Raw genomic sequence first — 20842 nt, forward strand, 5'->3', positions numbered from 1 at the left:
AGAATGAATGAAAAAAGCACGGCGATGTCATGACCAATCAAATGTCTTTTTACGGCGTAACAGGTTAGTGACCCTTAAACACCCACTCTATTACCACAGGCGCCATATTTTGTTTCCACAATTATCTCTCTCGCTCTCTCTCTCTCTAAACTCAAACAGTCGAACCGGTACTAGTGACCAGCTCTGCATAATAATGACCACCTGCCTACTATGGCCGTTTATTAGAGGTCCCTTTGATACTTTTCCTCAGTGTACATTATATGAATACGAACGCCAATCCCTATTTAATACTTTACAAATAGACAATATCTGTAAGAAAATGTCAAAAAAAGACTTGTTTAAGTACTTGATGTTATGCAAGGACGATCATGCTATCGACACAATATGTAAATATGTCTCCATGTGTTTCAAAAAGAGAGAAGAACATGTTAGAAGCAGCCATTAGAGATTGTAACACATAGTGCCTTAGTTCCTTTTCCATTTAGACTTGTTTAAACCCATTGTAGTAGTCTAGTTTCTTTTTTCCTCTGCATCCATAAGACCATATGTGGTCCCTTTTTGCATTTAGCCGGGCATGAATATGCAATAAAGATTATCATTATCATTATTAACATAAGCATTAAGAATCCATTGAGTCCCCTGAGTGGTCACTATAGACAGTTTTTGGTTGTGGAACGCCCGTAATTATAATACACCAGCTTCGTACAGAGTTTCTATTAAAGCAAAACACCAGCTGGAAGAGTGAAATCTTTTATTATTTCACGCAAAGTACCCCAAAGTATAGATTTACAAGTTGTTGGTTTAGGCTTTTGTACTTACGAGCGGTGTGTTTTGCTTTAAGAACGTGGTCACAGTGAACAACATGAAAATACATGTACCACGTAATTTCCCTCAGCATAGACGCAAAATCGACGGAAAGTGTTGAATTTTGGGAAAGAAATCACTAGAAATCACATAGATTAACATGTATAGTCCCTCAGTATAGTGGTCAATAAAACATATGGACTTCCGACCAAGGATGCAAGGGGTTCCTCCTACCCCTAACGCGTGTGTCATGGCGGGTGCGTCATGGTCGAACATGCCCCTATGGCCGGTCACCACCACAAAGGCCTGTCACTGCCATTAGCCGCAGCTAGGTACTCATTCACACCCGGCCTGACTTAAGTGAGGAAAGTCGTGTAAAGTGCCTTTCCCAATTAGTAAGGGCACAAGATCGGTGACATGACAAGCGGATTTGAAGCCGGGACCTCTCGGGCCTGACACCAACGCGCTGCCGATCGTGCCACGCGGTCCCACTAATTCGCCTCAATTGCCACTATAAATGTAACCAAAATACTCAAATGTTTCTCATGGAAACCAATTAGTAGAACTATAACAACTCCTTAGAATTCAACATAGACAGATTTTATAAATTCTCTCAGCATAGACGCAAATTGACTGGAAGTGTTAAGTTTTGGGGAAGAAATAACAAGAAATCACATAGAATTTAGTACAGTCCATCTAATAAGTATGTTGGTCAATCTAACATATGTTATTCAACAGTTCATAGATAAAGGGTTTTAAACGTTTTACCAGTCTAAACCCGGAAGCAATTCAGTAATGCGCCTGTAAAATATTGCCACTGTAAATGTTACCAAAATGTAGGCAAATGTAGAAACAAATTAGTAGAATTATAACAACTTCTTCGAATGACAGATGTATTTCATCAGTTCCATCAGCAAAGACACAAAATTGCCTGGAGATGTTATTTTTTATGGAAGAAATCACTAGAAATCACATAGATAAACATATATAGTCCCTCAATATGGTGATAAATATAATATATGACATTGAATAGTTCATAGATAGCGGATTCTTATGTTTTATGGAAGAAATCACTAGAAACCACATAGATAAACATGTCTAGTCCCTCAATATGGTGGTAAATCTAACATATGCTATCAAATAGTTAAAGAATGAAGGATTCTTGTGTTTTATGGAAGAAATCACTAGAAATCACATAGATAAACATTTATAACCCCTCAGTATGGTGGTAAATCTAACATATGCCATTCAACAGTTCATAGATAAAAGTTTTACAAAACTTGAAACCAATTCAGTAATGCGCCTGTAGATATTGCCACTGTAAATGTTACCAGAAATGTAGGGAAATGCTAACGTTACGCGTAGAAACGAATCAATAAAATTATAACAACATCAGTTCCATCCAGGATAGACACAAAATTGACTGGAGGTGTTACATTTTGGGAACAAAATCACTAGTAATCACATAGATAGAAACTCATAATCAATCAAAATGGTGGTAAATCTAACATATGCCAATCAACAGTTCAGAAGGATTCTAAAGGTTTTACCAGTCGATCTAAACTTGAAACCAATCCCGTAGTTATTGCCACTGTAAATGTTACCAAAATGTAGGGAAATGTTACTCGTAGAAACAAATTAGTAGAATTATAACAACTTTTTAGAATGGTAGATGTATTAATCAGTTCCATCAGACGCAAAATTGACTGGAAGTGTTAAGTCTTGGAAAAGAAATAACTAGAAATCACATAGAATTTCACATGTATAGTCCATCAATATGGTGGTAAATCTAACATATGCCAGTCAACAGTTCATAGATAAAGGATTCTAAAACTTTTACAAGTCTGATCTTGAAACCAATTCAGTAATGCACCTGTAAATGTTACCAAAATGTGGGCAAATGTTTCTTATGGAAAGCTTTCTTATGGAATTAGTAGAACTATAACAACTCCTTAGAACTTAACACAGATATATCATATAAATTCCCTCAGCATAGACGCAAACTTGACTGGAAGTTTTAAGTTATTGGGAAGAAATAACTAGAAATCAAATAGATAAAAGTCCATCAGTATGGTGGTAGATCTAACAAATGTCATTCAACAGTTCAGAGATTAATGATTCTAAAAGTTTTACAAGTCTAATCTTGAAACCAATTCAGTAATGCACCTGTAGATATTGCCACTGTAAATGTTACCAAAATTTAGGCAAATGTTAGCAGAATTATAACAATGATAGATGTATTTCATCAGTTCCATCAGCTTAGTCGCAAAATTGACTGGAACTGTTAGGTTTTTGGTAAGAAATAACTAAAAATCTAACATATGCCATCCAACATTCCTTAATTCTAAAAGTTTTACAAGTCAAAGCTTAGAAGCAATAAGGCACCTGTAGATATTGCTACTGTAAATGTTAGCAAAATGGAGAAAAGTGTTACTAAAACGTAGAAAAGTATTTCCGAAATGTAGGAAAGTGTTACCAAAATGTAAGAAAATGTTACCAAAATGTTCACCGTTATTTTGTAGCGGCTGACCATCTTTGTCGAGGAGGACACCGACGTCCCTCGCAGGTTGCCGGACAGACACTACGGAGTGGACGGCGAAAAAGCTCCCCTACCCCGCCTGCATGTGTGGCTGAAGTCCGACCCTCGCTGCGATAGCTAGCCGACTGCCCGAAAGCTTCACCGGTCCAATCTTCTCTCCGTTCTCTCTTCGCACAAGACGGACGCTGAGTTCTGGTTTTTCTTCAAACTCGATGAACGAATGTATATCTACGAATCTACTACTCCGTTCTGTCTACATTTCTACAGGTGGTCTGTATTCACTTTAACTTCCAGGTTGTTCTTACTCTATCTAGCTCATACAGGAACTGTTTTATATCATGTTACCATGGTGATGTAAAACCTGACCAATGGTGGAGCTGATCGTGTTGACGTCATCCGCCTTCGTATCGTCCGTCACATGAGATGTTTCAAATCTTACCATTTAATTTGCGCATGCGCACTATTGTTGCAAAGAACGTAAAAGCCACATTTGTAGAAAATTTGCCGGCGAACATGTCAAATAATGATCATAATCACTAATGATACTAGAAAATAAACATTTTCGCGAAAATGCAGAATGTTTTCCTGTTAGCTTTTTGTCAAGTTACTCACTCGCACAATACTATACCATTGGACTCGCTCTGTAGTATTGTGTGCAAGCAGAAATAAAAAAAACAACTATACATCTGCTTGGTTTTTGACCAAGTTATTGATTAAGATACTTATAATATACCATTAGTTTAATCATAGTATTGTGTGTGAGTAAAAAAATTGCTCGTATTTACAATAACAGCTAGTATCTAACCTAAGCTCTGATTTTTGGACAGAAGAAAGAAGAAAAACACCTCAGCAAAAATAATACGTTGTTTCCAAGGAAGGTTCCCTACTGCAGAAAACATAATAACGTATAGTGTTTGTCTTCTCTGCCATGCGGAGTAATAGCTCTTCGGTGAACTTAACTGGATTGATATCACTTCCCATATCAATCTAAAGTTTACGACAATCACGTTATGGGTTCCTTTCCATGCTGCCATCGTTAATTACCCCTGTACGAGTAGAACTCCCGTGTGACTGTACCAATTAGGGGAACCCAAAACATCAGCGCAGCTTGGGAAATAGAAAAATAGCTTGGAGTGTTCACGCATTAGTTTTCGTTTTATTTGCAAAATCATATCCGAAGGTTGATTGCATGTACAATCTCTCAAGGACTAAGAGAGGGAACTATATGATACAATGTATATTATTCTCTGGTTTGACTTCTTCTTTGAAGGCAGTGCACGTGGTTAATGAACTGTCCACGTTCTGTACAATGATTGGGTTATGTGCTTCTATCTCTCTCTCTCTCTCTCTCTCTCTCTCTCTCTCTCTCTCTCTCTCTCTCTCTCTCTCTATATATATATATATATATATATATATATATATATATATATATATATATATATAGTCTCTTAAATGGTAAAAGCTTGGTGAAATTGTGGTAACAATTAGTACTCCAGAGCTGACTGCGACTCAGGGTAAACAAAGTGATCATTTTTCATAGCTGTGCATTCAGCAAAATCATTCACTGGCACATTTTGTATTAGCAAGAGTTCAGATACCACATAGTTCCGTGAGGTACAAGAATACTAAAGATAGTCGTATCTAGGTATTCTTGTACGCTTCTTTTTCTTTATCTTGTCTCATTATTTGATGGACTGTGTTGACAGCTAGCGAACGCTAACCTCTACCAGGCTTCGTAGATCGGTGGTCCAATTGTAGAAATTGGACAAAGATAGTCAATGGTACACTAGGGGAGTCAGCCGGCCAGAACAATCATTTCCTCGTAGGTTGCAAGCTGTTCCCTAGCCGGCTGTACTTCTCTGGCCAGCTTACCTTTATTTGTTCCATTTCTGTAGTTTTCCCAGCGACCTATGGAGTCTGGTAGAGACTAAGCGAACGCGTACATCCTAAAAAACTGATGCTATCACCGGTCTAAACCCAAAAATGAAACGTCACAGACCTAGCCATATATTTTTACAACACCTTTATTTCCAGAAAATAGAAATAAAAATCTAGTTCAAGTACAATGGATAGATATAGATACATATTTCACTTCAAATATAGTGGGTAGATCCATATTTCAATTCTATTACAATGGATAGATACATATTTCAGTTCAAATACAGTGGGTGAAATGCGTATTTCAGTTCAAATACTGTGGGTAGATACATATTTCAATTCTAATACAGTGGGTAGATACATATTTCAGTTCAAGTGCAATATTTCAGTTCAAGAACAATGGATAGATACATATTTCAGTTCAAATACAGTGGGTGAAATGCGTATTTCAGTTCAAATACAGTGGGTAGATACATTTTTCAATTCTAATACAGTGGGTAGATACATATTACTGTTCAAGTTCAATATTTCAGTTCAAGTACAATGGGTAGATACATATTTCAGTTCAAATACAGTGGGTAGATACATATTACAGTTCAAGTTCAATATTTCAGTTCAAGTACAATGGGTAGATACATATTTCAGTTCAAATGCAGTGGGTAGTACATATTTCAGTTCAAATACAGATACATATTTCAGTTCAGGTACAATGGGTAAATACATATTACAGTTCAAGTATAATAGGTAACGTTGCATGAATATTTCGGTCTTTAACAGGTGACCATATCTGCACTGTGTAATGGAATATATCAACAATAGAATTCGCATATATTTCAACCTTAGCTACCAGGTTCTAATGGCTTATATCATGTGGCATGCAGCCATTATTTGTTGCACCGACTACCTCACATGCGATTGTCGTTGTTTAGTGTGTAGTGCCTAGTGGCACATAGGCAGTCCTTGTTATTTCAGTAGAAGGGTTATTTTCTACAGGTAGGGGTTGCTAGCCCTTCCCCTTCTAAAACATACCCAAAAGTAGAAAAATTTTTTTGCCTGTTTGCCTGACCTGCACATGACTTTTTATGGTGAAGGAGGGGTGTGCAATTCCTTCTCCACCCTCTCGTCTACTGGAGCACTAAGTCTCACAGGGGCAACTGTATGCAAAGTGTGAGGCGGCTCCAGCAGATGCATTTTACGCCCTCCGAAAGACAGGTGCAGCCCCAACCGAGATGCCCTTCCCAGGATTGAACCAGGGTCCTTCCAGTTTAGCAAACGTCACATTGGCAAACCGGGCTGTTAACGTTTGTGAAAATGAAAAATAGAAAGAAATGTATACGTAAAAATATACACAAATAATTTCACGACTATTCCCTTTACGTCTTGTGTAGCTTGATGCCTTTTTTTATCATACTTTTCGTTTCCGAAAGCTGTCCTGCCGCGGGCCCCTTTATGTGACATAGACAACTTCAAGTTCAACTGTGAGGCTGCTAAAAGTTGAGCTACAGGGACATCCCATGTGACAATGGGACCATTACAAATGCTGAAGAATAATCTAAACATTACAAGACTTAACTTTTCATCGTGACCTACTTCCGACGTAGTTGTAGAGAACCACGATTCGTTTTATTTGTTTTTTCGTGGAAAGATATGGAGCACTTAGGGTAGGAGCCGGTATAATTCCTGCAACTTACGCCTTGCGTATCAAACATGAGTGCTAGGTCGGACAGGTAAAGCACTTATGCACTTAGACGTACATTACTTACATCTAGAGTCAATGGAAATTCCGACCTTTGGTTAGCTAAGACTACATTTATGTCGCCAGGTGGGTGACTTTTGTGCGTGTGTTTTAATGGAAATTTTCTTGAAAAGGCGCCAGCTCTAACGAGTGAAATTACGCTAGATCTTTTAAAGCTCTTTTCAAAGTACGTTTTCCTTTTAAAGCGGATATCCGGAGTGTCAAAACTACCATCATGTAACGCCTCCTTGCTACGCTGAGATCATGGATGATTTTTGAGCTTAGGAGGCCTAGGGGGCTTGAGATTAAATAAACAAAAAATCGCCTTTGCCTTTTAGTGACAAAAATAGACAAGATGACACATCAGGGATCCACCCCTGCCTCCCTAACATCTACCCACATACTGCATTTCATCACAACCCACCCAGAGGTTCTTAAGCTATGCTGACCACTTTTACAGAAAAAAAATTAAGACAGAAACACAGACTATCAGACACGCCAAAAGCAATGTTTCCATTTTTCATGACCCAAAGAAAGGACTTGGACCGGCATTTGTTTGGAATGATACGTTGCTATTGGTTAGAATAACCTTTACAAGACGTCCATATCAGACTCTCTCTTGTCTTTCTTTTCTTTATTTCCTTTCTCCGTTCCTTTTTTCTTTCATAAGTTGCACAAGTATGTCTCTGCCTCTCATTTATCTACTTTCCAAGTTTCTTTCTCTCCTCTCTCTCGAATTCTTTTCTTTCTTTCTTTCTATCTTACTTACTTTCTTTTTCTTTTCTTCTTTTTTCCTTCCTCCTTTCTTTCATTCTTTCTTTTAAGACTTAAAAGTTACACAAGTATTTCTCTGCCTCTCCCTTCTCTACTTTACAATTCTATTTCTTTCCTCTCTTCCTTTTCTTTCTTTTTTTCTATCTTTCCTCTCTTTCTTGCTCTCTTTCTTTCTTCTTATTGCTCTCTTCTCTCATCCTTTTCTTTCTTTCTTTCTTTCTTCTTTTTTTTTCCATCGTTCGATCGTTCGTTCGTTCCTTCTTTATTTCTTTCCTAAGTTACACAGCAAGTATTTGTCTGCCTCTCCCTTCTTTGCTTTCCAATTTTCCTTCTCTCCTCTCCTCTCTTCTCTCCTTCTTTTCTTTTCTTTCTTTCTTTCTTTCGTTCGTTCTTTCTTTCGTTCTTTCTCTTTCTTTATTTTCCTTCCTTTCTACATACCCCACCATTTCTTCCATCTATAGCAGACTAAATGATAATAAAGTACACCTTTATTTCGATAAGACCACCCCAAGTCATGATGTATGGTTTCATTTGTTTTACAACTTCATGCGTACGCGTCTAAAAGCGATAACTTGGTCACTTGTGGTATCAGCAGTGTGGTGTTTTTACGTGCGCACGAAGACTGTACCGACATTAAGAAGCGATAAGAGGTAAATCTCATTTCCTCTTGAGGAAGGGCTTCAAGTGCGTGCGTTTTATCTTTACAACGTCTTGTGATTTCCTTCAAATCTCAAGATACATACATACAACAGTCACTACTTTATCTTTCTTTGGATGTTTTTATGATGCTTGATTGTCATAATGGAGGTTAGATTATGCCACAGCAAGTAAATTTTATGGATGACATCAGAGCGCTTATTAATTTTCGCCTGATTTCAGAAAAAAACAAGATTTTTTTTCTTCTTCGGGGATGGTCAGATAGACCAAAATAGGCAAAAGTGTTATATTGCAGCCTAATAATCATACTTGTAGATGTGCCACTAGGGAGGTAGCCATGACAATAGTTTCAGAAGTGAAACTTGTTGGATAGTTGTAAAAGTGCCACCAATATGGAAGCCATGCACGACTGATTTAAGCTGGTGTGTTACGCCGAAGGGCGGTTATACCGGCTATATAGATACAGATACAGAGAGACTGTAGTTGCCAGCTTGGCAAGGGATACCAGTGTAGTATCACTTTTACTACTAGTTCACTTCTATAATACAGAAATGAATGCCTTGTTAGTTGTGATGTCACGTTCTGTCTCTTCAAATCTTGTTACCACATTTATGGTGTTTATTTTGAAAATTTAGCTATCTTGTTTTGTTTTTACCCATCTTGTTTTTTTTTCGCACTATCTCATTATTTTTGCACTCTGTATAAGATGTCATCCATAAAATTTACTTGCTGTGGCCTTAGCTTTAGAAATGGACACATCCCATTACTGTGCCAAGAGAACCCTAACCATTTGTCGTGACTGTATCAGTCCGACACTTAGTCTTTTTAAGTGTCAGAGGGAAATATCTTGACGTTGTTGTTGCACCTTGACGCAGGATTATATCTTCTTAGAGGGGCTCACAAAGCCAAGAAGGTTGACGCGAACTTCGCACACAAACAACATGTCTAGCCACTGCCATGTAGGCTGCATAATACCTCAGCATTAATACTAATCTTGCTCTTTTATCCATGTTCGAGGGGTGATATAAATCCTCGGCATCACCCAGAAATAATGAGCACAACTCATGAAGATTTTGAAGCATATATGTCAAGGATAAAGTATTTTACGAATGTGTACCAAAATTCTGATTATTGTGATATTCAATTTACAGGCGTCACCCAGTAATGGTAAGTAAGGCCATGTTGATTTGATTATATGGATGACATCCTCCAGGAACTCCAAAACTGATACGAGCGAGCGAATAAAAAAAAGTTTGGCCAAAAAAAAAAGTTGCCTTCAGTATGAAATCAAAGTGGCCAGGAAGGTTGAACATAGGACTAAACACACATAGTATGGTATACCATGATCCTCTGGACCTGAATTTTCTGTACTGGTACCTCCCCCAACCAACAAGAGATTTTTTTTCTTTCCGTCCTTTCACATCTTATTCTTTGACTTTAGATTCATTTTGGCATTCTATATATGGCATTAGTTATCTGTTTTCTGATACTTTTTTTTTAATATACGGAATATTTGTGCTCATTCTACAGCTGCTTTGCACAATTTATTGTGTGGTCGAAAACTTTTTTGTTGGAAATGGCCAAAAATTGGTGCGAGCGCGGATGTCATCCATATAATCAAATCAACGTGGCCTAAGAGAGAAGGAAAAAAATATGGACAATTGAGCTACGACCCGAGGTGTGCGGGTCAATTGCTCTTCTGAAAGTCAGATACCCACTTCTTTCTTGAAATACAAAGTGAATCCTTAGTAAACATTTTGATAAGGTCTTCAATGAATTACACGGTGTAATGACATTTTGATAAGGTCTTCAATGAATTTACGCGGTATAATGTCTTAATGAATCTATGGGGAAACTCGACCCACACACGTCTGATCACATTTCACCCTTGTTTTTTTTCCTCGCAACTCACCTACCGTTACTGATTTTCAAAAAGACGTTGCCTGGAAAGTAATGACTACAATGATTTGAAATTTAGCGTTAAAGGGACATAATGTAAAAAATAAAGTCACCGTTTTCGGTAATTTTTCTACATTATGAGTTGAGTCTACCTTATTGCACTGCACAGCAATATTTACAACGTATTGATACGGCTTTGTAGTGCCGTGAGGACGTCTTGAAATATGCGCACTTCCCACCGCCGCTTGAGCAGTCCGCCATTTTATCCAACTCCCCGACGAACCAAAGTACACTTTAGAACGCGTTCGGTGGTTCGCTCGAATCGTTACTGAGGTTTGCTTAGCTCCGAAGATCTGCGACCGCAACGGTCGATTCGGAATCTACGACCGGCTTACTTCCGGTAGGCTACCCGGAAGTAAGTGAATTTGGTCGTGGCTTACTTTGGCGTTGTTAATTAGCGCTAGAAATGTGATAAAATGACGCAGATAAGTTGGAAATAAGTTACAAATGTCAATCTAACTGGAGATTTTAAAGTTCAGAACATTTGAAATTTTGGCGCCAAATTTCTACAATATGTCCCTTTAACAATACCATTGTGGGGGACACAGTCAACATCACTATCAAAAGAAAAGTTCGTGTTATATAAATGCATTGGAACCGAGTGTTATCAAATGAGTCTCAAATGTGTCTCAAAAGTATCGTTGATCAGCACCAAGGACAGGTCCACTCTCCTGCAACCAGACAGGACAGATTTGGGGTGGGATACTTTACGCAACAGAAGGACAGCAAATAGATTAACAATTTTACAGAAAGCAAGACACCATAAAGTAGCCCTACCGGTCGAAACTCATCTAAAGCCTGTACCGCGCCAATCGCGACACTCAAACCCAAATTCTTACAAGGCTCTACCTTTTCACAAAGACTGCTACAGACATTCCTTCTTCCCACAAACCGTGAGAGATTGGAACTCTCTACGAGGTTACGGAGATCACAGACGCTCCAAAGTTCAAGGAGGCAGTTCTCCGACGCCTCAGGGGACATTAAGGCGCAGCACTCTCCCTGGACGCTTTGCCCCAACTGAGGGGCGTTGTCCAGTACTCAATCAAGATCAAGATCAAGAAGACAGTACTATACAGTATACACCCACCTCGGCCAACCCGTCTAACGCTATATATTTACAGTGTGCCCGTCGTTTTCTGCCACGGCTAAATCCCATTCACTCACTCGCGAATGAATCCCAACAACAAGGTGTCTCCAAACATAACGTTACCGCATCTCATGGCAGCTTGGATTTTGACAACGCTAAAAATAAATGTCAAGAATAAACGGCGCACGTCACGTATAAAGTTTTACATTTTTGTGTTGACTATATATTCATGAAAAGAAGGGAATCAGCTAGGTGTATTAACTATATTTTGACTCGCATATATTGCATGAAAACAGGCTCATAAAGGAACGAAAACGAACGCAAGAACGAACGCATTCTGCCCACGAGAAAACCCCGGATGCGACACACAACTTTGTGTGTTCCACAGAACATGCCAACAGAACACCGGCAGTTGTCGTTGTTTCTAACGTTCTTTGCATCATTGACCAGCCGTTTTCTTACACATTCACCGTAAAGATAACGTTATGGAGCCCTGAAACTGACCAAAACGCAGCGAAGGACTATCCGCAGCATGTAATCGCAGGTCAAGCGCAAGGGCCGGAGAGAGGAGCAGCCAAAGTGTGCACCTAATCTATTCCGCAAGGCGACGCACTTAACCTATGCGGTTTCTTTGGGGTCCAGCATGATGCCAGCTTCGTCTGCCAACCAGGTACAACACTCCACCAATGGTGGAGACACAAGGGAACTAGCAGGGGCTTTTGATTGGGCCCTAGAGACAGGCGAAAGACTTGGACGCCAGGAAGAGTCATGGAGAACTTTGCATGCGAGAAGGTACGGCAACCGTAGTTTATCAAAAGCAAAATAGACAATGACAATGAATTTTATTGCATATTCATGCCCCATTGTGGCTAAATGCAGTCAGTTTGGTACAAAAGGTAGTAAACGCAAAGTTATACATATACTATAGTTTACATGCATCTTCTCTCTTCTTCAAACATTTGTAGATGAACTTACAGAGATTTTCCAGTATATCGTGGTCAGATGATGACATGAGATATTTGAACATATCTTCCTTCGTTATGTGTAAATAGTTCTGATCTACATGTGTAGCATTAACGAATGTATTGCAAGCAACTTCTTTTGACGCTTTTTATTGAAAAACTGTCTGTTTAATTTGGTGATCTGTAAACTGTATACGTATTGCCATGAACTGTCATCTATCCAAACGGAAGATAACACATAACATAAGCTTTTGACTACCAAAATGAAGAAACAAAAAGGACAGGATATTTTGAAAATCATTCAAAGAAAATATGTAATTTTTTTTATCAAATCCAAGTTGAAACTTTCCCTCATCTGTTTCAACATTGTCAACAGTTTGAAAATTATTCTTTCTAATATCAATCAGTTCACATATGTTACGATATTTGGTGTTGTTATTACGTTATATTTTTTGCGCCAAATGTCTTCTTGTTCGTCCGTTCGTCAAATATACACTGTGATGGGTCCTGTATTAGTTAAAGTTAGGTTAAAAAGCCTCTTTGGCATTCACCTTGCATATTCACCTTGCATCCAGCCGGTAGGTACCCTTCGTCGGGTAATGAGGCTGGTAGAATCGGTATGTAACAGATGGCGCAGGCATTCCAAAATAAATTTGTCTACTCGTGTGGTTTATCATTTATGTGCACTTTGAGGATTAGTTACATGATTGGGGCAGGAAACTAGACCAAACTACTCTCACTGTCAGTATCCATATTTTATGACTCATCAAAATCAAATCAACGTGAATCCTTTTGTATTGGTGATTGGGACAAGCTGTTACAATAAACAACGCGCCAGTATTGTCCCCAAACTTCCGAAACACAGAATTACGCTTGGATTGTGTTTTAGTCCTCGAATACCCAACACAATGAGATACAAACGATATCATAAACACGCTCCTTGGGCGAAATTGCCTTACAGAAATGTTGAAGCTGAATTATGTAAAAGATAACTTTTGGCGCCAAATTCTCACATGTTTTTGAGGTGTGAGTTTCAGTCTGGCGGAGTGATAAACACTCTAACCAAATCACTTGAATTCAAAGATGGATCAGAATCATTTTTATATGTAATTCACAATACTTATTGTTAAACGTGTTTATCGTAATAGTATTTGTAGTAAAAGTGGTAGAAATATGCCTACATCGTAAATTATATTTCATAGAGTTCAGAACTACTTTGTATACGCGCATGAATAGAGAGGTGCTGTGGCCAAAACAGCTGAGTTGAAAGTCGCGGCAAATTTTCAGTGTCTCGTGGACACTTTGTCAACTTTATGTCGTTTTTGGCTCAGCAAACTCTTTATTTCCTCTCCACAGTGTTTCAAAGAGTGGAGAACCGTGTACTGAAGGACTGTACTCAAGGTAAACAGTTTAAACAACTCATAGAAAGCTTGTTTACGTTTGTTTTGGTAGATGTTGAAGAATATGGTCCTCAAATTTTAAATGGCGAGCAACGTTTTGGTGGCCCAAACATTTAGAAGTTTTTCTTTTACAGTAGTTTACAAGTTTCTAGACTATCTTTGGCCTCTGAATTCTTTATCAGATGGGTATGGTTGTTTTCTTATCAAATTTCCGGGCCCACATGTGGTGTGAAAAAGTGACGCCTTTTGTAATGGAAATTTATGGCCTTTGGTGACCCCGAAAACTTTTCATTTAGCGTGGGTTTGGAAAATGCAGATGTTGTACCACCAAAACTACTAGTAAGAAGAAGACTACAAAATTTACTTTCTCCTTTTTTTTTTGCCAACGATGTTAAACGGCATTAGTTTGATTTGATCTGCATACATCTAAGTTTTGTAAAATCTTCCCTTTTTTCTATCCCGTTTTGCAAGAAGTCAAAATAGTTATTTTTTTACAGTGACAAGGAAGAAAACAGTGAAAGAAAAAAAAGGCCTCTTCTCCAACTTTCTAGTACCAACTTTCATGGGAATAATACTATACAAACTTAGCACTTAGCTTTGTCGTTGTTCAGGGGATTTCCATGTATGTCCCAGAGGAAGTTTTCTATTTCAAAACAAAGTGATTTGTCTTGTTCGCCCACATGGTATTTGAAACGGCCCCTGTCTCTAAGGATGTTGCTAGACGTGACAAGACCAGGGTTTTTTTTTGTGACATACTATCCTGTGTGACACTGTGTGGAAAGAATTAGCTATGGGAGTATGTGAAAAATGTCAAATCGCCCACCTCAACTGACACCGTGAATTATTGTTCTATATCTATCATGTCCAAGGACCTTCATTTAATCTTCTTGCTTTTAATATCTGCAAATAGAACTGCCAAGAATTTAGAAAAAAAAATAAACTGAGAAAAAAATAATCATCAACCCATAGGTTTCTAATGTCGAAAAAATACTAAAATATTTGTAGTCTGTTACTACTGAAATTTTATATATATTTTTTGGTCCATTGAGTTATGTACGAAATTTATGTATTTTAATGTCTTTTCGATATCAGAAAATATATTTGTTATCAATATGGTATGGGTGTGGAGTTTTAGTACATAATGATTGATTAAAAATTGTTGCAAAGTTAGATAGAATTATTAGAAAGTCACTACTATCGATCATGCCTACTCCATTGTAATTCAATTTAAGAGTATTTGATATGACAATACTGTTGAACTACAATGGAAGGAGTGTGAAAGAATGTCATGAATGACAAATTGTACAACACGGTGGTCAAAAAGGCCCTCAAAAATCCTCACTGGCAAATCATGCATATGGATGAGGAAATCAATGTCAATCATCCATTTCACTACTGGCAACAATAGCTGATTGGTTTACGCCGTTGTAGGCGGGGATTACATTTGTTTTGGTCGCTCCAAGTGGAGCTATTTTTTGACGCGAACTTGCTCCTTTGATATGCGCGTCTTTTCTCCGCCCCCATTGTTCTCCACTTAACAAGTTAACAATACCTGAGCTTTTCTGTCGGTCATTCTCACGCTGGAGCTCGGCATTGAAACCACCGTTTTAATTCTTTCTGAGCTATATATTTGTCTATATATTACCCAACATGCTAAAACTAAACCTTAGGTGATCAAAGATCGAAGGAGTTACCGTCACTCCCGGGTCACCGCTTGGGACGGAGCAGTGGGCGTCGTTTACAGACACAACCGGGAAAATTACCCGTGCCTTTTTTTACATACACACACACACACACATACAAAAAGTTGAGTGATAGAAATTCAGTAGTTTTTCGGCGAAGATGAGTATCTATATATCTAGAACATGAAAGATCACCATACTAGTATACTTAGACCCAAACGTAACGAACCCCTTGATATATTGCGTCTTTGACCAAAGTCCGGATCCCGGCGTGTCTGTTCCTGTCCTGTATACACAACGACTCAATTTAAATATAAGACAATAATTGCAACCTACGTTTTTTTGATAAACGTGTTCTCTCAAATAACAAACTCCTTATATTCTCGTCATTCTGTAAATGAACTAGGGCCATACCAGCGCTTGACGTGGCGAATGTATCGATATCGGTAATACGCTGGGCATTACATCACATAACTTCAAACTGGCGTCCTTTGCCCCGCAATTTTCTTTGTTTAAATTATACCTTATACTATAGAATGGATTTGAAGTAGTAATAAAACGCATGGTAACACGGACGAAAGCATAGCAACCGCAACACCATGAAATTTCACCCAACTTACCGTGACCGTGACTGCCGGGCGCAGCTGCAAGATTCAGCGGGGGCGGCGTAGAGCCCGCCCGCCCGTAATATAAACACAACCGGCCGGCCTTTCCTACGGAAGTCTAATATTCTCCCCCTCTCTCTCTCACTCCACACGCACACATAGACATACAGACACACAATTGAACGACAGAACACCAGTTTAGTTTCTTGGTGAAGTGAAATTCATATTTTGAACATTTGCACGGAAGCTTACCGCACACGGAGAATGCTATGCACACTGACCTCACGACAAAGTGCGTCTTCAAATCAAGATTCACGAACCGGCGTGTCTAGTCCTGTCCTAAAAAATAACTAAAAAAATGAAGAAAAAACTTCGTTCTCCGCTATTTGTAGAAACAATTTTATATTCCCGTGAATTTTGTAACAGAATCTGCAGTTCGCAATTCACTAAGCTTTGTAACATTACACACCCAAGCGTTTGATGTGCTATCGGCTTGCATACACCAAGGAGCATACACTAGACGAAAAAACTCAACTTTTGGCGCCCTTGGTAGAAAAATGAAAACGGTTCATTACTACAAAGAAAAAGATTTAGACTTAACTATCAAAGAAGCACAGTAGTAGATCTAACTTTTGTGAATTAGGGGGTCAGATATGTAGTGTTGTTACCTGACAGCGGAACCGGATGAAACCGGTTTTCTCTTTTGTTTACAAAAGTCGAAAAGACGCCATTTTACTATTTGGGACCTGACGTTCAAAATTTCTAAAATAATCTTAACTATGGGAGAAAGTGCAGCTGTGAAAGTGCAGTAAAGATCTTGTAGAATTAATGGTAGCTTCTTGCAGACACAACAAACTGTACAAATAATTTGCTACAGCCAATTCTCTCTCAAATTTCGCGCCCGGGACGACAACAATGGGGCCACGCCAGCTCATTTCCATATCACTGCCGTCCCAGGTAAGTTGTTGTTGTAAGAAAGTACGGAGGCAAGAACAAACCGCTCTGATGTTCGCCGACAACCTAATTATAAGTCAAGAGCATAGCTATTCTTCCACGTGAAAATCTGAGCCAAACGTACAATTCGTATTTTGAGCCATATCTCCCGGTAGTTAACACTTAAGCTGACCAAAAAAACTCCATCGTGAAGAAAAAACTATCGCTGCCATCTTGGAGAAAAATCAATCGATTCTCTTCCATCGCTGTGGAACTATGGGACAAAACGTAGTGAAAATGTGACAAATTTAGCTAAAATGTCGTAGACACTTAAAACTGCATAAGGTGAAATATTCTTAGAGGTCCTAAAGTCTAAAGCATAGGTCAAAGCTTTGCCTGGTGCGTAAAATAGAGCATTAAATTCAAAGTTCAAAGTTCAGTGACCCAAAACGACCTCCAAAACGCACATGGAACAGCGGGCGATTTGAAGCGTTTTGCACATGGTCATCCCAAATAATTGAGATATTTTTAAGGCGAACTAATGTAATTTTCGTGTGCATATATTTTTTTCCTGATGTGATAATCATATCGTGCGTTATGTTGGATGAAATTTGTGTCGTTTTTTTCACACCGCCACGGCTCGCGCGGGCCGGCTTGGGGGCGGAGCACTCTGGCCTAGCAACGCGGATAATACCCTAGCAACGTGACCACCGTGACAAATTATAATTTGAATTTGAAAAAGACAATTAACAAGGGAGCATATTTTTGTCATTCAAAAAGAAGGATGACTGGAAATTTGATATTGTCGCTAATTTCAGTGGTTGTATTGATAGCGAATAGCTCACAGCTTCTCTCTATTTGGTGATGATGAAATTTTAGCAGTTTTTAAAGTAAAATTTGCTGAAGTTGCTGTTGTGGACTCAAAATCAAGAATTACAATGCGTGTGTAATACAGTAGTGTATTTAAGTTTGCAGTGGTTTTAAGTTCGCAGTAGCCATACTGCCATGGAAAAATGTTTGTGATGGTTTTATGTTGAAAACCGTGAACATAAAACCTCTGCAAAAATTTCTGCATTTACAGTGCTAGTACTATTGATAGCGAACATTACAGATCAGTTACAGATTATTTCTTACCTGTCTGAGTTAGGCCCTGTGCATAATGCAAAAATTCAAACGGTTTTATCTAGCCTGGATACCAGACCCCAGTCTGATCTCAAAAATATCTTTCCCCACACAATAGATAGTTTTGAGATCGAGCTGGGGTTGGAAAATTCAAACAAGTCAAAAGAACTCTGTTTGCTTGCACCTGTGATCATAAATAGCAATGGTGGGCATGGAGTGCTTTCCATTTGATCCATGGAAGCCTGTGCGATACGGAAAATTATTACCTGGTCCAGCACATCCGTATCAAATGTTGTCGCGGCTGAAATATAACATAAAGCTAGTTATTACCTGGTCTGGAATACTATCTCTGTAACAGTTAAAACCTGAACCACAACAACGTTCCATACATGTAACCTTTATTGAATGTTGTTGTGGTCTAGGTTTTACCAAGGACGTTATATGGTTTTACAGAGATTGAATATATATGAGCCATTTGCTATGTTGCTGGCAGACTAATTCAGACAAACTATGCATCATTTGCCATTAGAAAAATGTGCTTTTATGTTGCCATAGCAACAGTAGACGGTACAAGGCAATTGCTAATATCAAATGCATGCCACGGATAACTGCCTCCCCTCTGTGATTATGTGCACCTTCAAATCTTTTCTAGCTACTACGTATAGACTAATAGAGTCAGAACTCTTGCCACCTTATATCTGTATATGCCCGGTCTATATTGCTGTAGTCATATCCTCAGATGTCAACTAATCTTTGTTTGCATTTCTTCGAAACTGTGGTGAGGCTGATATGTTCTTTGTATATGTATCACCATTTTACATACCGTCATTCTGTCCCAGGTACGTGTATTTGATAGCACCATACTTGCTATATCATGTTGTACATCCAGGGATATTATTGGTACGCACTGTTATAATACTACCCCTGATATAGTTCCCAACCCCTCTGCTTGTTTATAGGAATAATCTTCAGATTCTCTGATCTCCAAGTGATGCACAATGATCATCCAAGCTTGCTGTTCATTGGCTGCTCTTGTGCATGTTGAATGTTCCCACCCTAGCTTTTTGGTGACGCCTCAAGGGTGGAGCCTCATTACCGCTGCTTTCTTCTTACCTATCTGCCTACTTGCCTAAGTGTTCAGGCCAGGGACAGCTTTCTTCTCACACTAGCCTCAAATCTATGTGGCTTTGAACTACATCTTTTAGACCACGTTGCTGATCTCACTTCGAAGCTTCTTAGCTTGTGCCTACCTTTCCTGTAACACACCTGCTTGTATTGTTGTCACTGGCATTGTTCAGAAAATCCCTGAGTGTAGTGTGTCCTATCACCATCCAGGGTTGGACAAGTTTTCTAAAATTCACTTGTCTTATTTCACTTGTCTGGACATTTAAATGACATTTGTCTAAGTATTTTTAATTCCATCAATGGAATTCTTTTATTGTTGGCTCTATTTTTCTGTGTTGACCAATGCATGATGCTATGACTATGAGAGGTAACAACAAGTACAGTTGTATATCAAAATCTCTATCATGGAAAAATCTTACCTGACCACTCGGACAGGTGGGCTAGGACATGCACTTGTGGCTGACTTGCCCGATTAGCACTTTCAGTTCACTTGCCCTGGACATTATGTGGCTAGTGGACTTGTCCAAACCCGCCATCTATTCTATGTTGTCGTCTTCTGCTTTGTCCATGTGCCAGCTACATGTACATGATCATCAGTACAATGTAGTATGTTGGTGGCTACCATGATTTTACAATGTCTTTGCATCCTTTGCTACACTGTTGAGCTCCTGTTGATAATTATCTGAACCTTAAAGCTTCCGTCTGTCAATTTCCTGAATTCTGTCTAGATGACATGGTGACTTTGGTACATAATATGCATGGAATTTCTCTAACGCTTATAAATCAGTTGTCATATCATGAGCATTTCCTGATTCAGCCCGTATGTAGCTGCTGCTTCATGGGCCTTGCTTTCGTCCGTCTCACCTGAGGGAAAATGTTCCTGTGTACTGCAGGGTGTCCGGGAAATCATGAACCGTATGGCTTCCTTCCTCATAATTAGGAGACATGAAGTAGCATGTCGCTTTACAGGGCTCGAAATACTGGGTGCATGTGCACCCAGGTGCACCCAAAATTGGAGCTGTGCACCCAATTTTTTTTCAGTGGGTGCACAGGGTGCACCCAAATATTTTCTTAGGTTTATGTATGGAAAGATATCAAGTATACTAGTATACATCATATTCTTGACATCTAAGTGTTAGAAAGATAATAAAAATGTCTGTCATGTTAGTTGTTTAAGAACTTGATAGCTTGTAAATAAGTTTTTTTTTATTAGGCTTTTTTGACATTCTACTTAAATTTAAGTGGTGCACCCAAAAAGTTTTTGGTGCACCCAATTTTTTAAACTGGGTGCACCAGTGCACCTAATCCCCAAATCGGATTTCGAGCCCTGCTTTAGAATGTAGTGATCTGATTTCACTGTGCATATGGTAACTGATCTGAATATATACTAGATGCTCATAAATATAGACAAAAGGCTGATGATCTAGTCTCTAAGAGTCTTTATTCTTTCTTTATTCTTTATTTTGTTTGACCAGGTAAATACACTGAATACAGTCTAATCTCAGATTCCTTCAGTTTCAAATCAAATCTTGTCTCCCTTTTAGCAATATGAATCAGGCAAATTTGTGAACTCACTGAAC

General features: G+C 38.7%; 1 protein-coding gene and 1 long non-coding RNA gene across 2 annotated transcripts in view; both read left to right on the plus strand.

Moving 5' to 3' along the window:
- Nucleotides 1-11255, plus strand: part of LOC118403972 — a 16300-nt gene extending 5045 nt beyond the window's left edge. The window contains exons 2-3 of the long non-coding RNA XR_004829724.1: nt 5260-5263; nt 11037-11255. This is a non-coding gene — a long non-coding RNA (uncharacterized LOC118403972). The remainder of the gene's footprint in view (nt 1-5259; nt 5264-11036) is intronic.
- A 565-nt stretch (nt 11256-11820) lies between these two features.
- On the plus strand, nt 11821-20814 carry LOC118403487. The gene is made up of 4 exons (XM_035802209.1): nt 11821-12225; nt 13752-13796; nt 20080-20246; nt 20807-20814. Exons 1-4 carry the CDS (start codon nt 12077-12079, stop codon nt 20812-20814), a joined length of 369 nt encoding a protein of 122 aa, XP_035658102.1. The 5' UTR covers nt 11821-12076.
- The last annotated feature ends 28 nt before the right edge of the window (nt 20815-20842 follow it).

Source organism: Branchiostoma floridae, chromosome 16 (assembly GCF_000003815.2).
Source record: "Branchiostoma floridae strain S238N-H82 chromosome 16, Bfl_VNyyK, whole genome shotgun sequence".
In the NCBI taxonomy this organism is placed as follows: Eukaryota; Metazoa; Chordata; class Leptocardii; order Amphioxiformes; family Branchiostomatidae; genus Branchiostoma; species Branchiostoma floridae.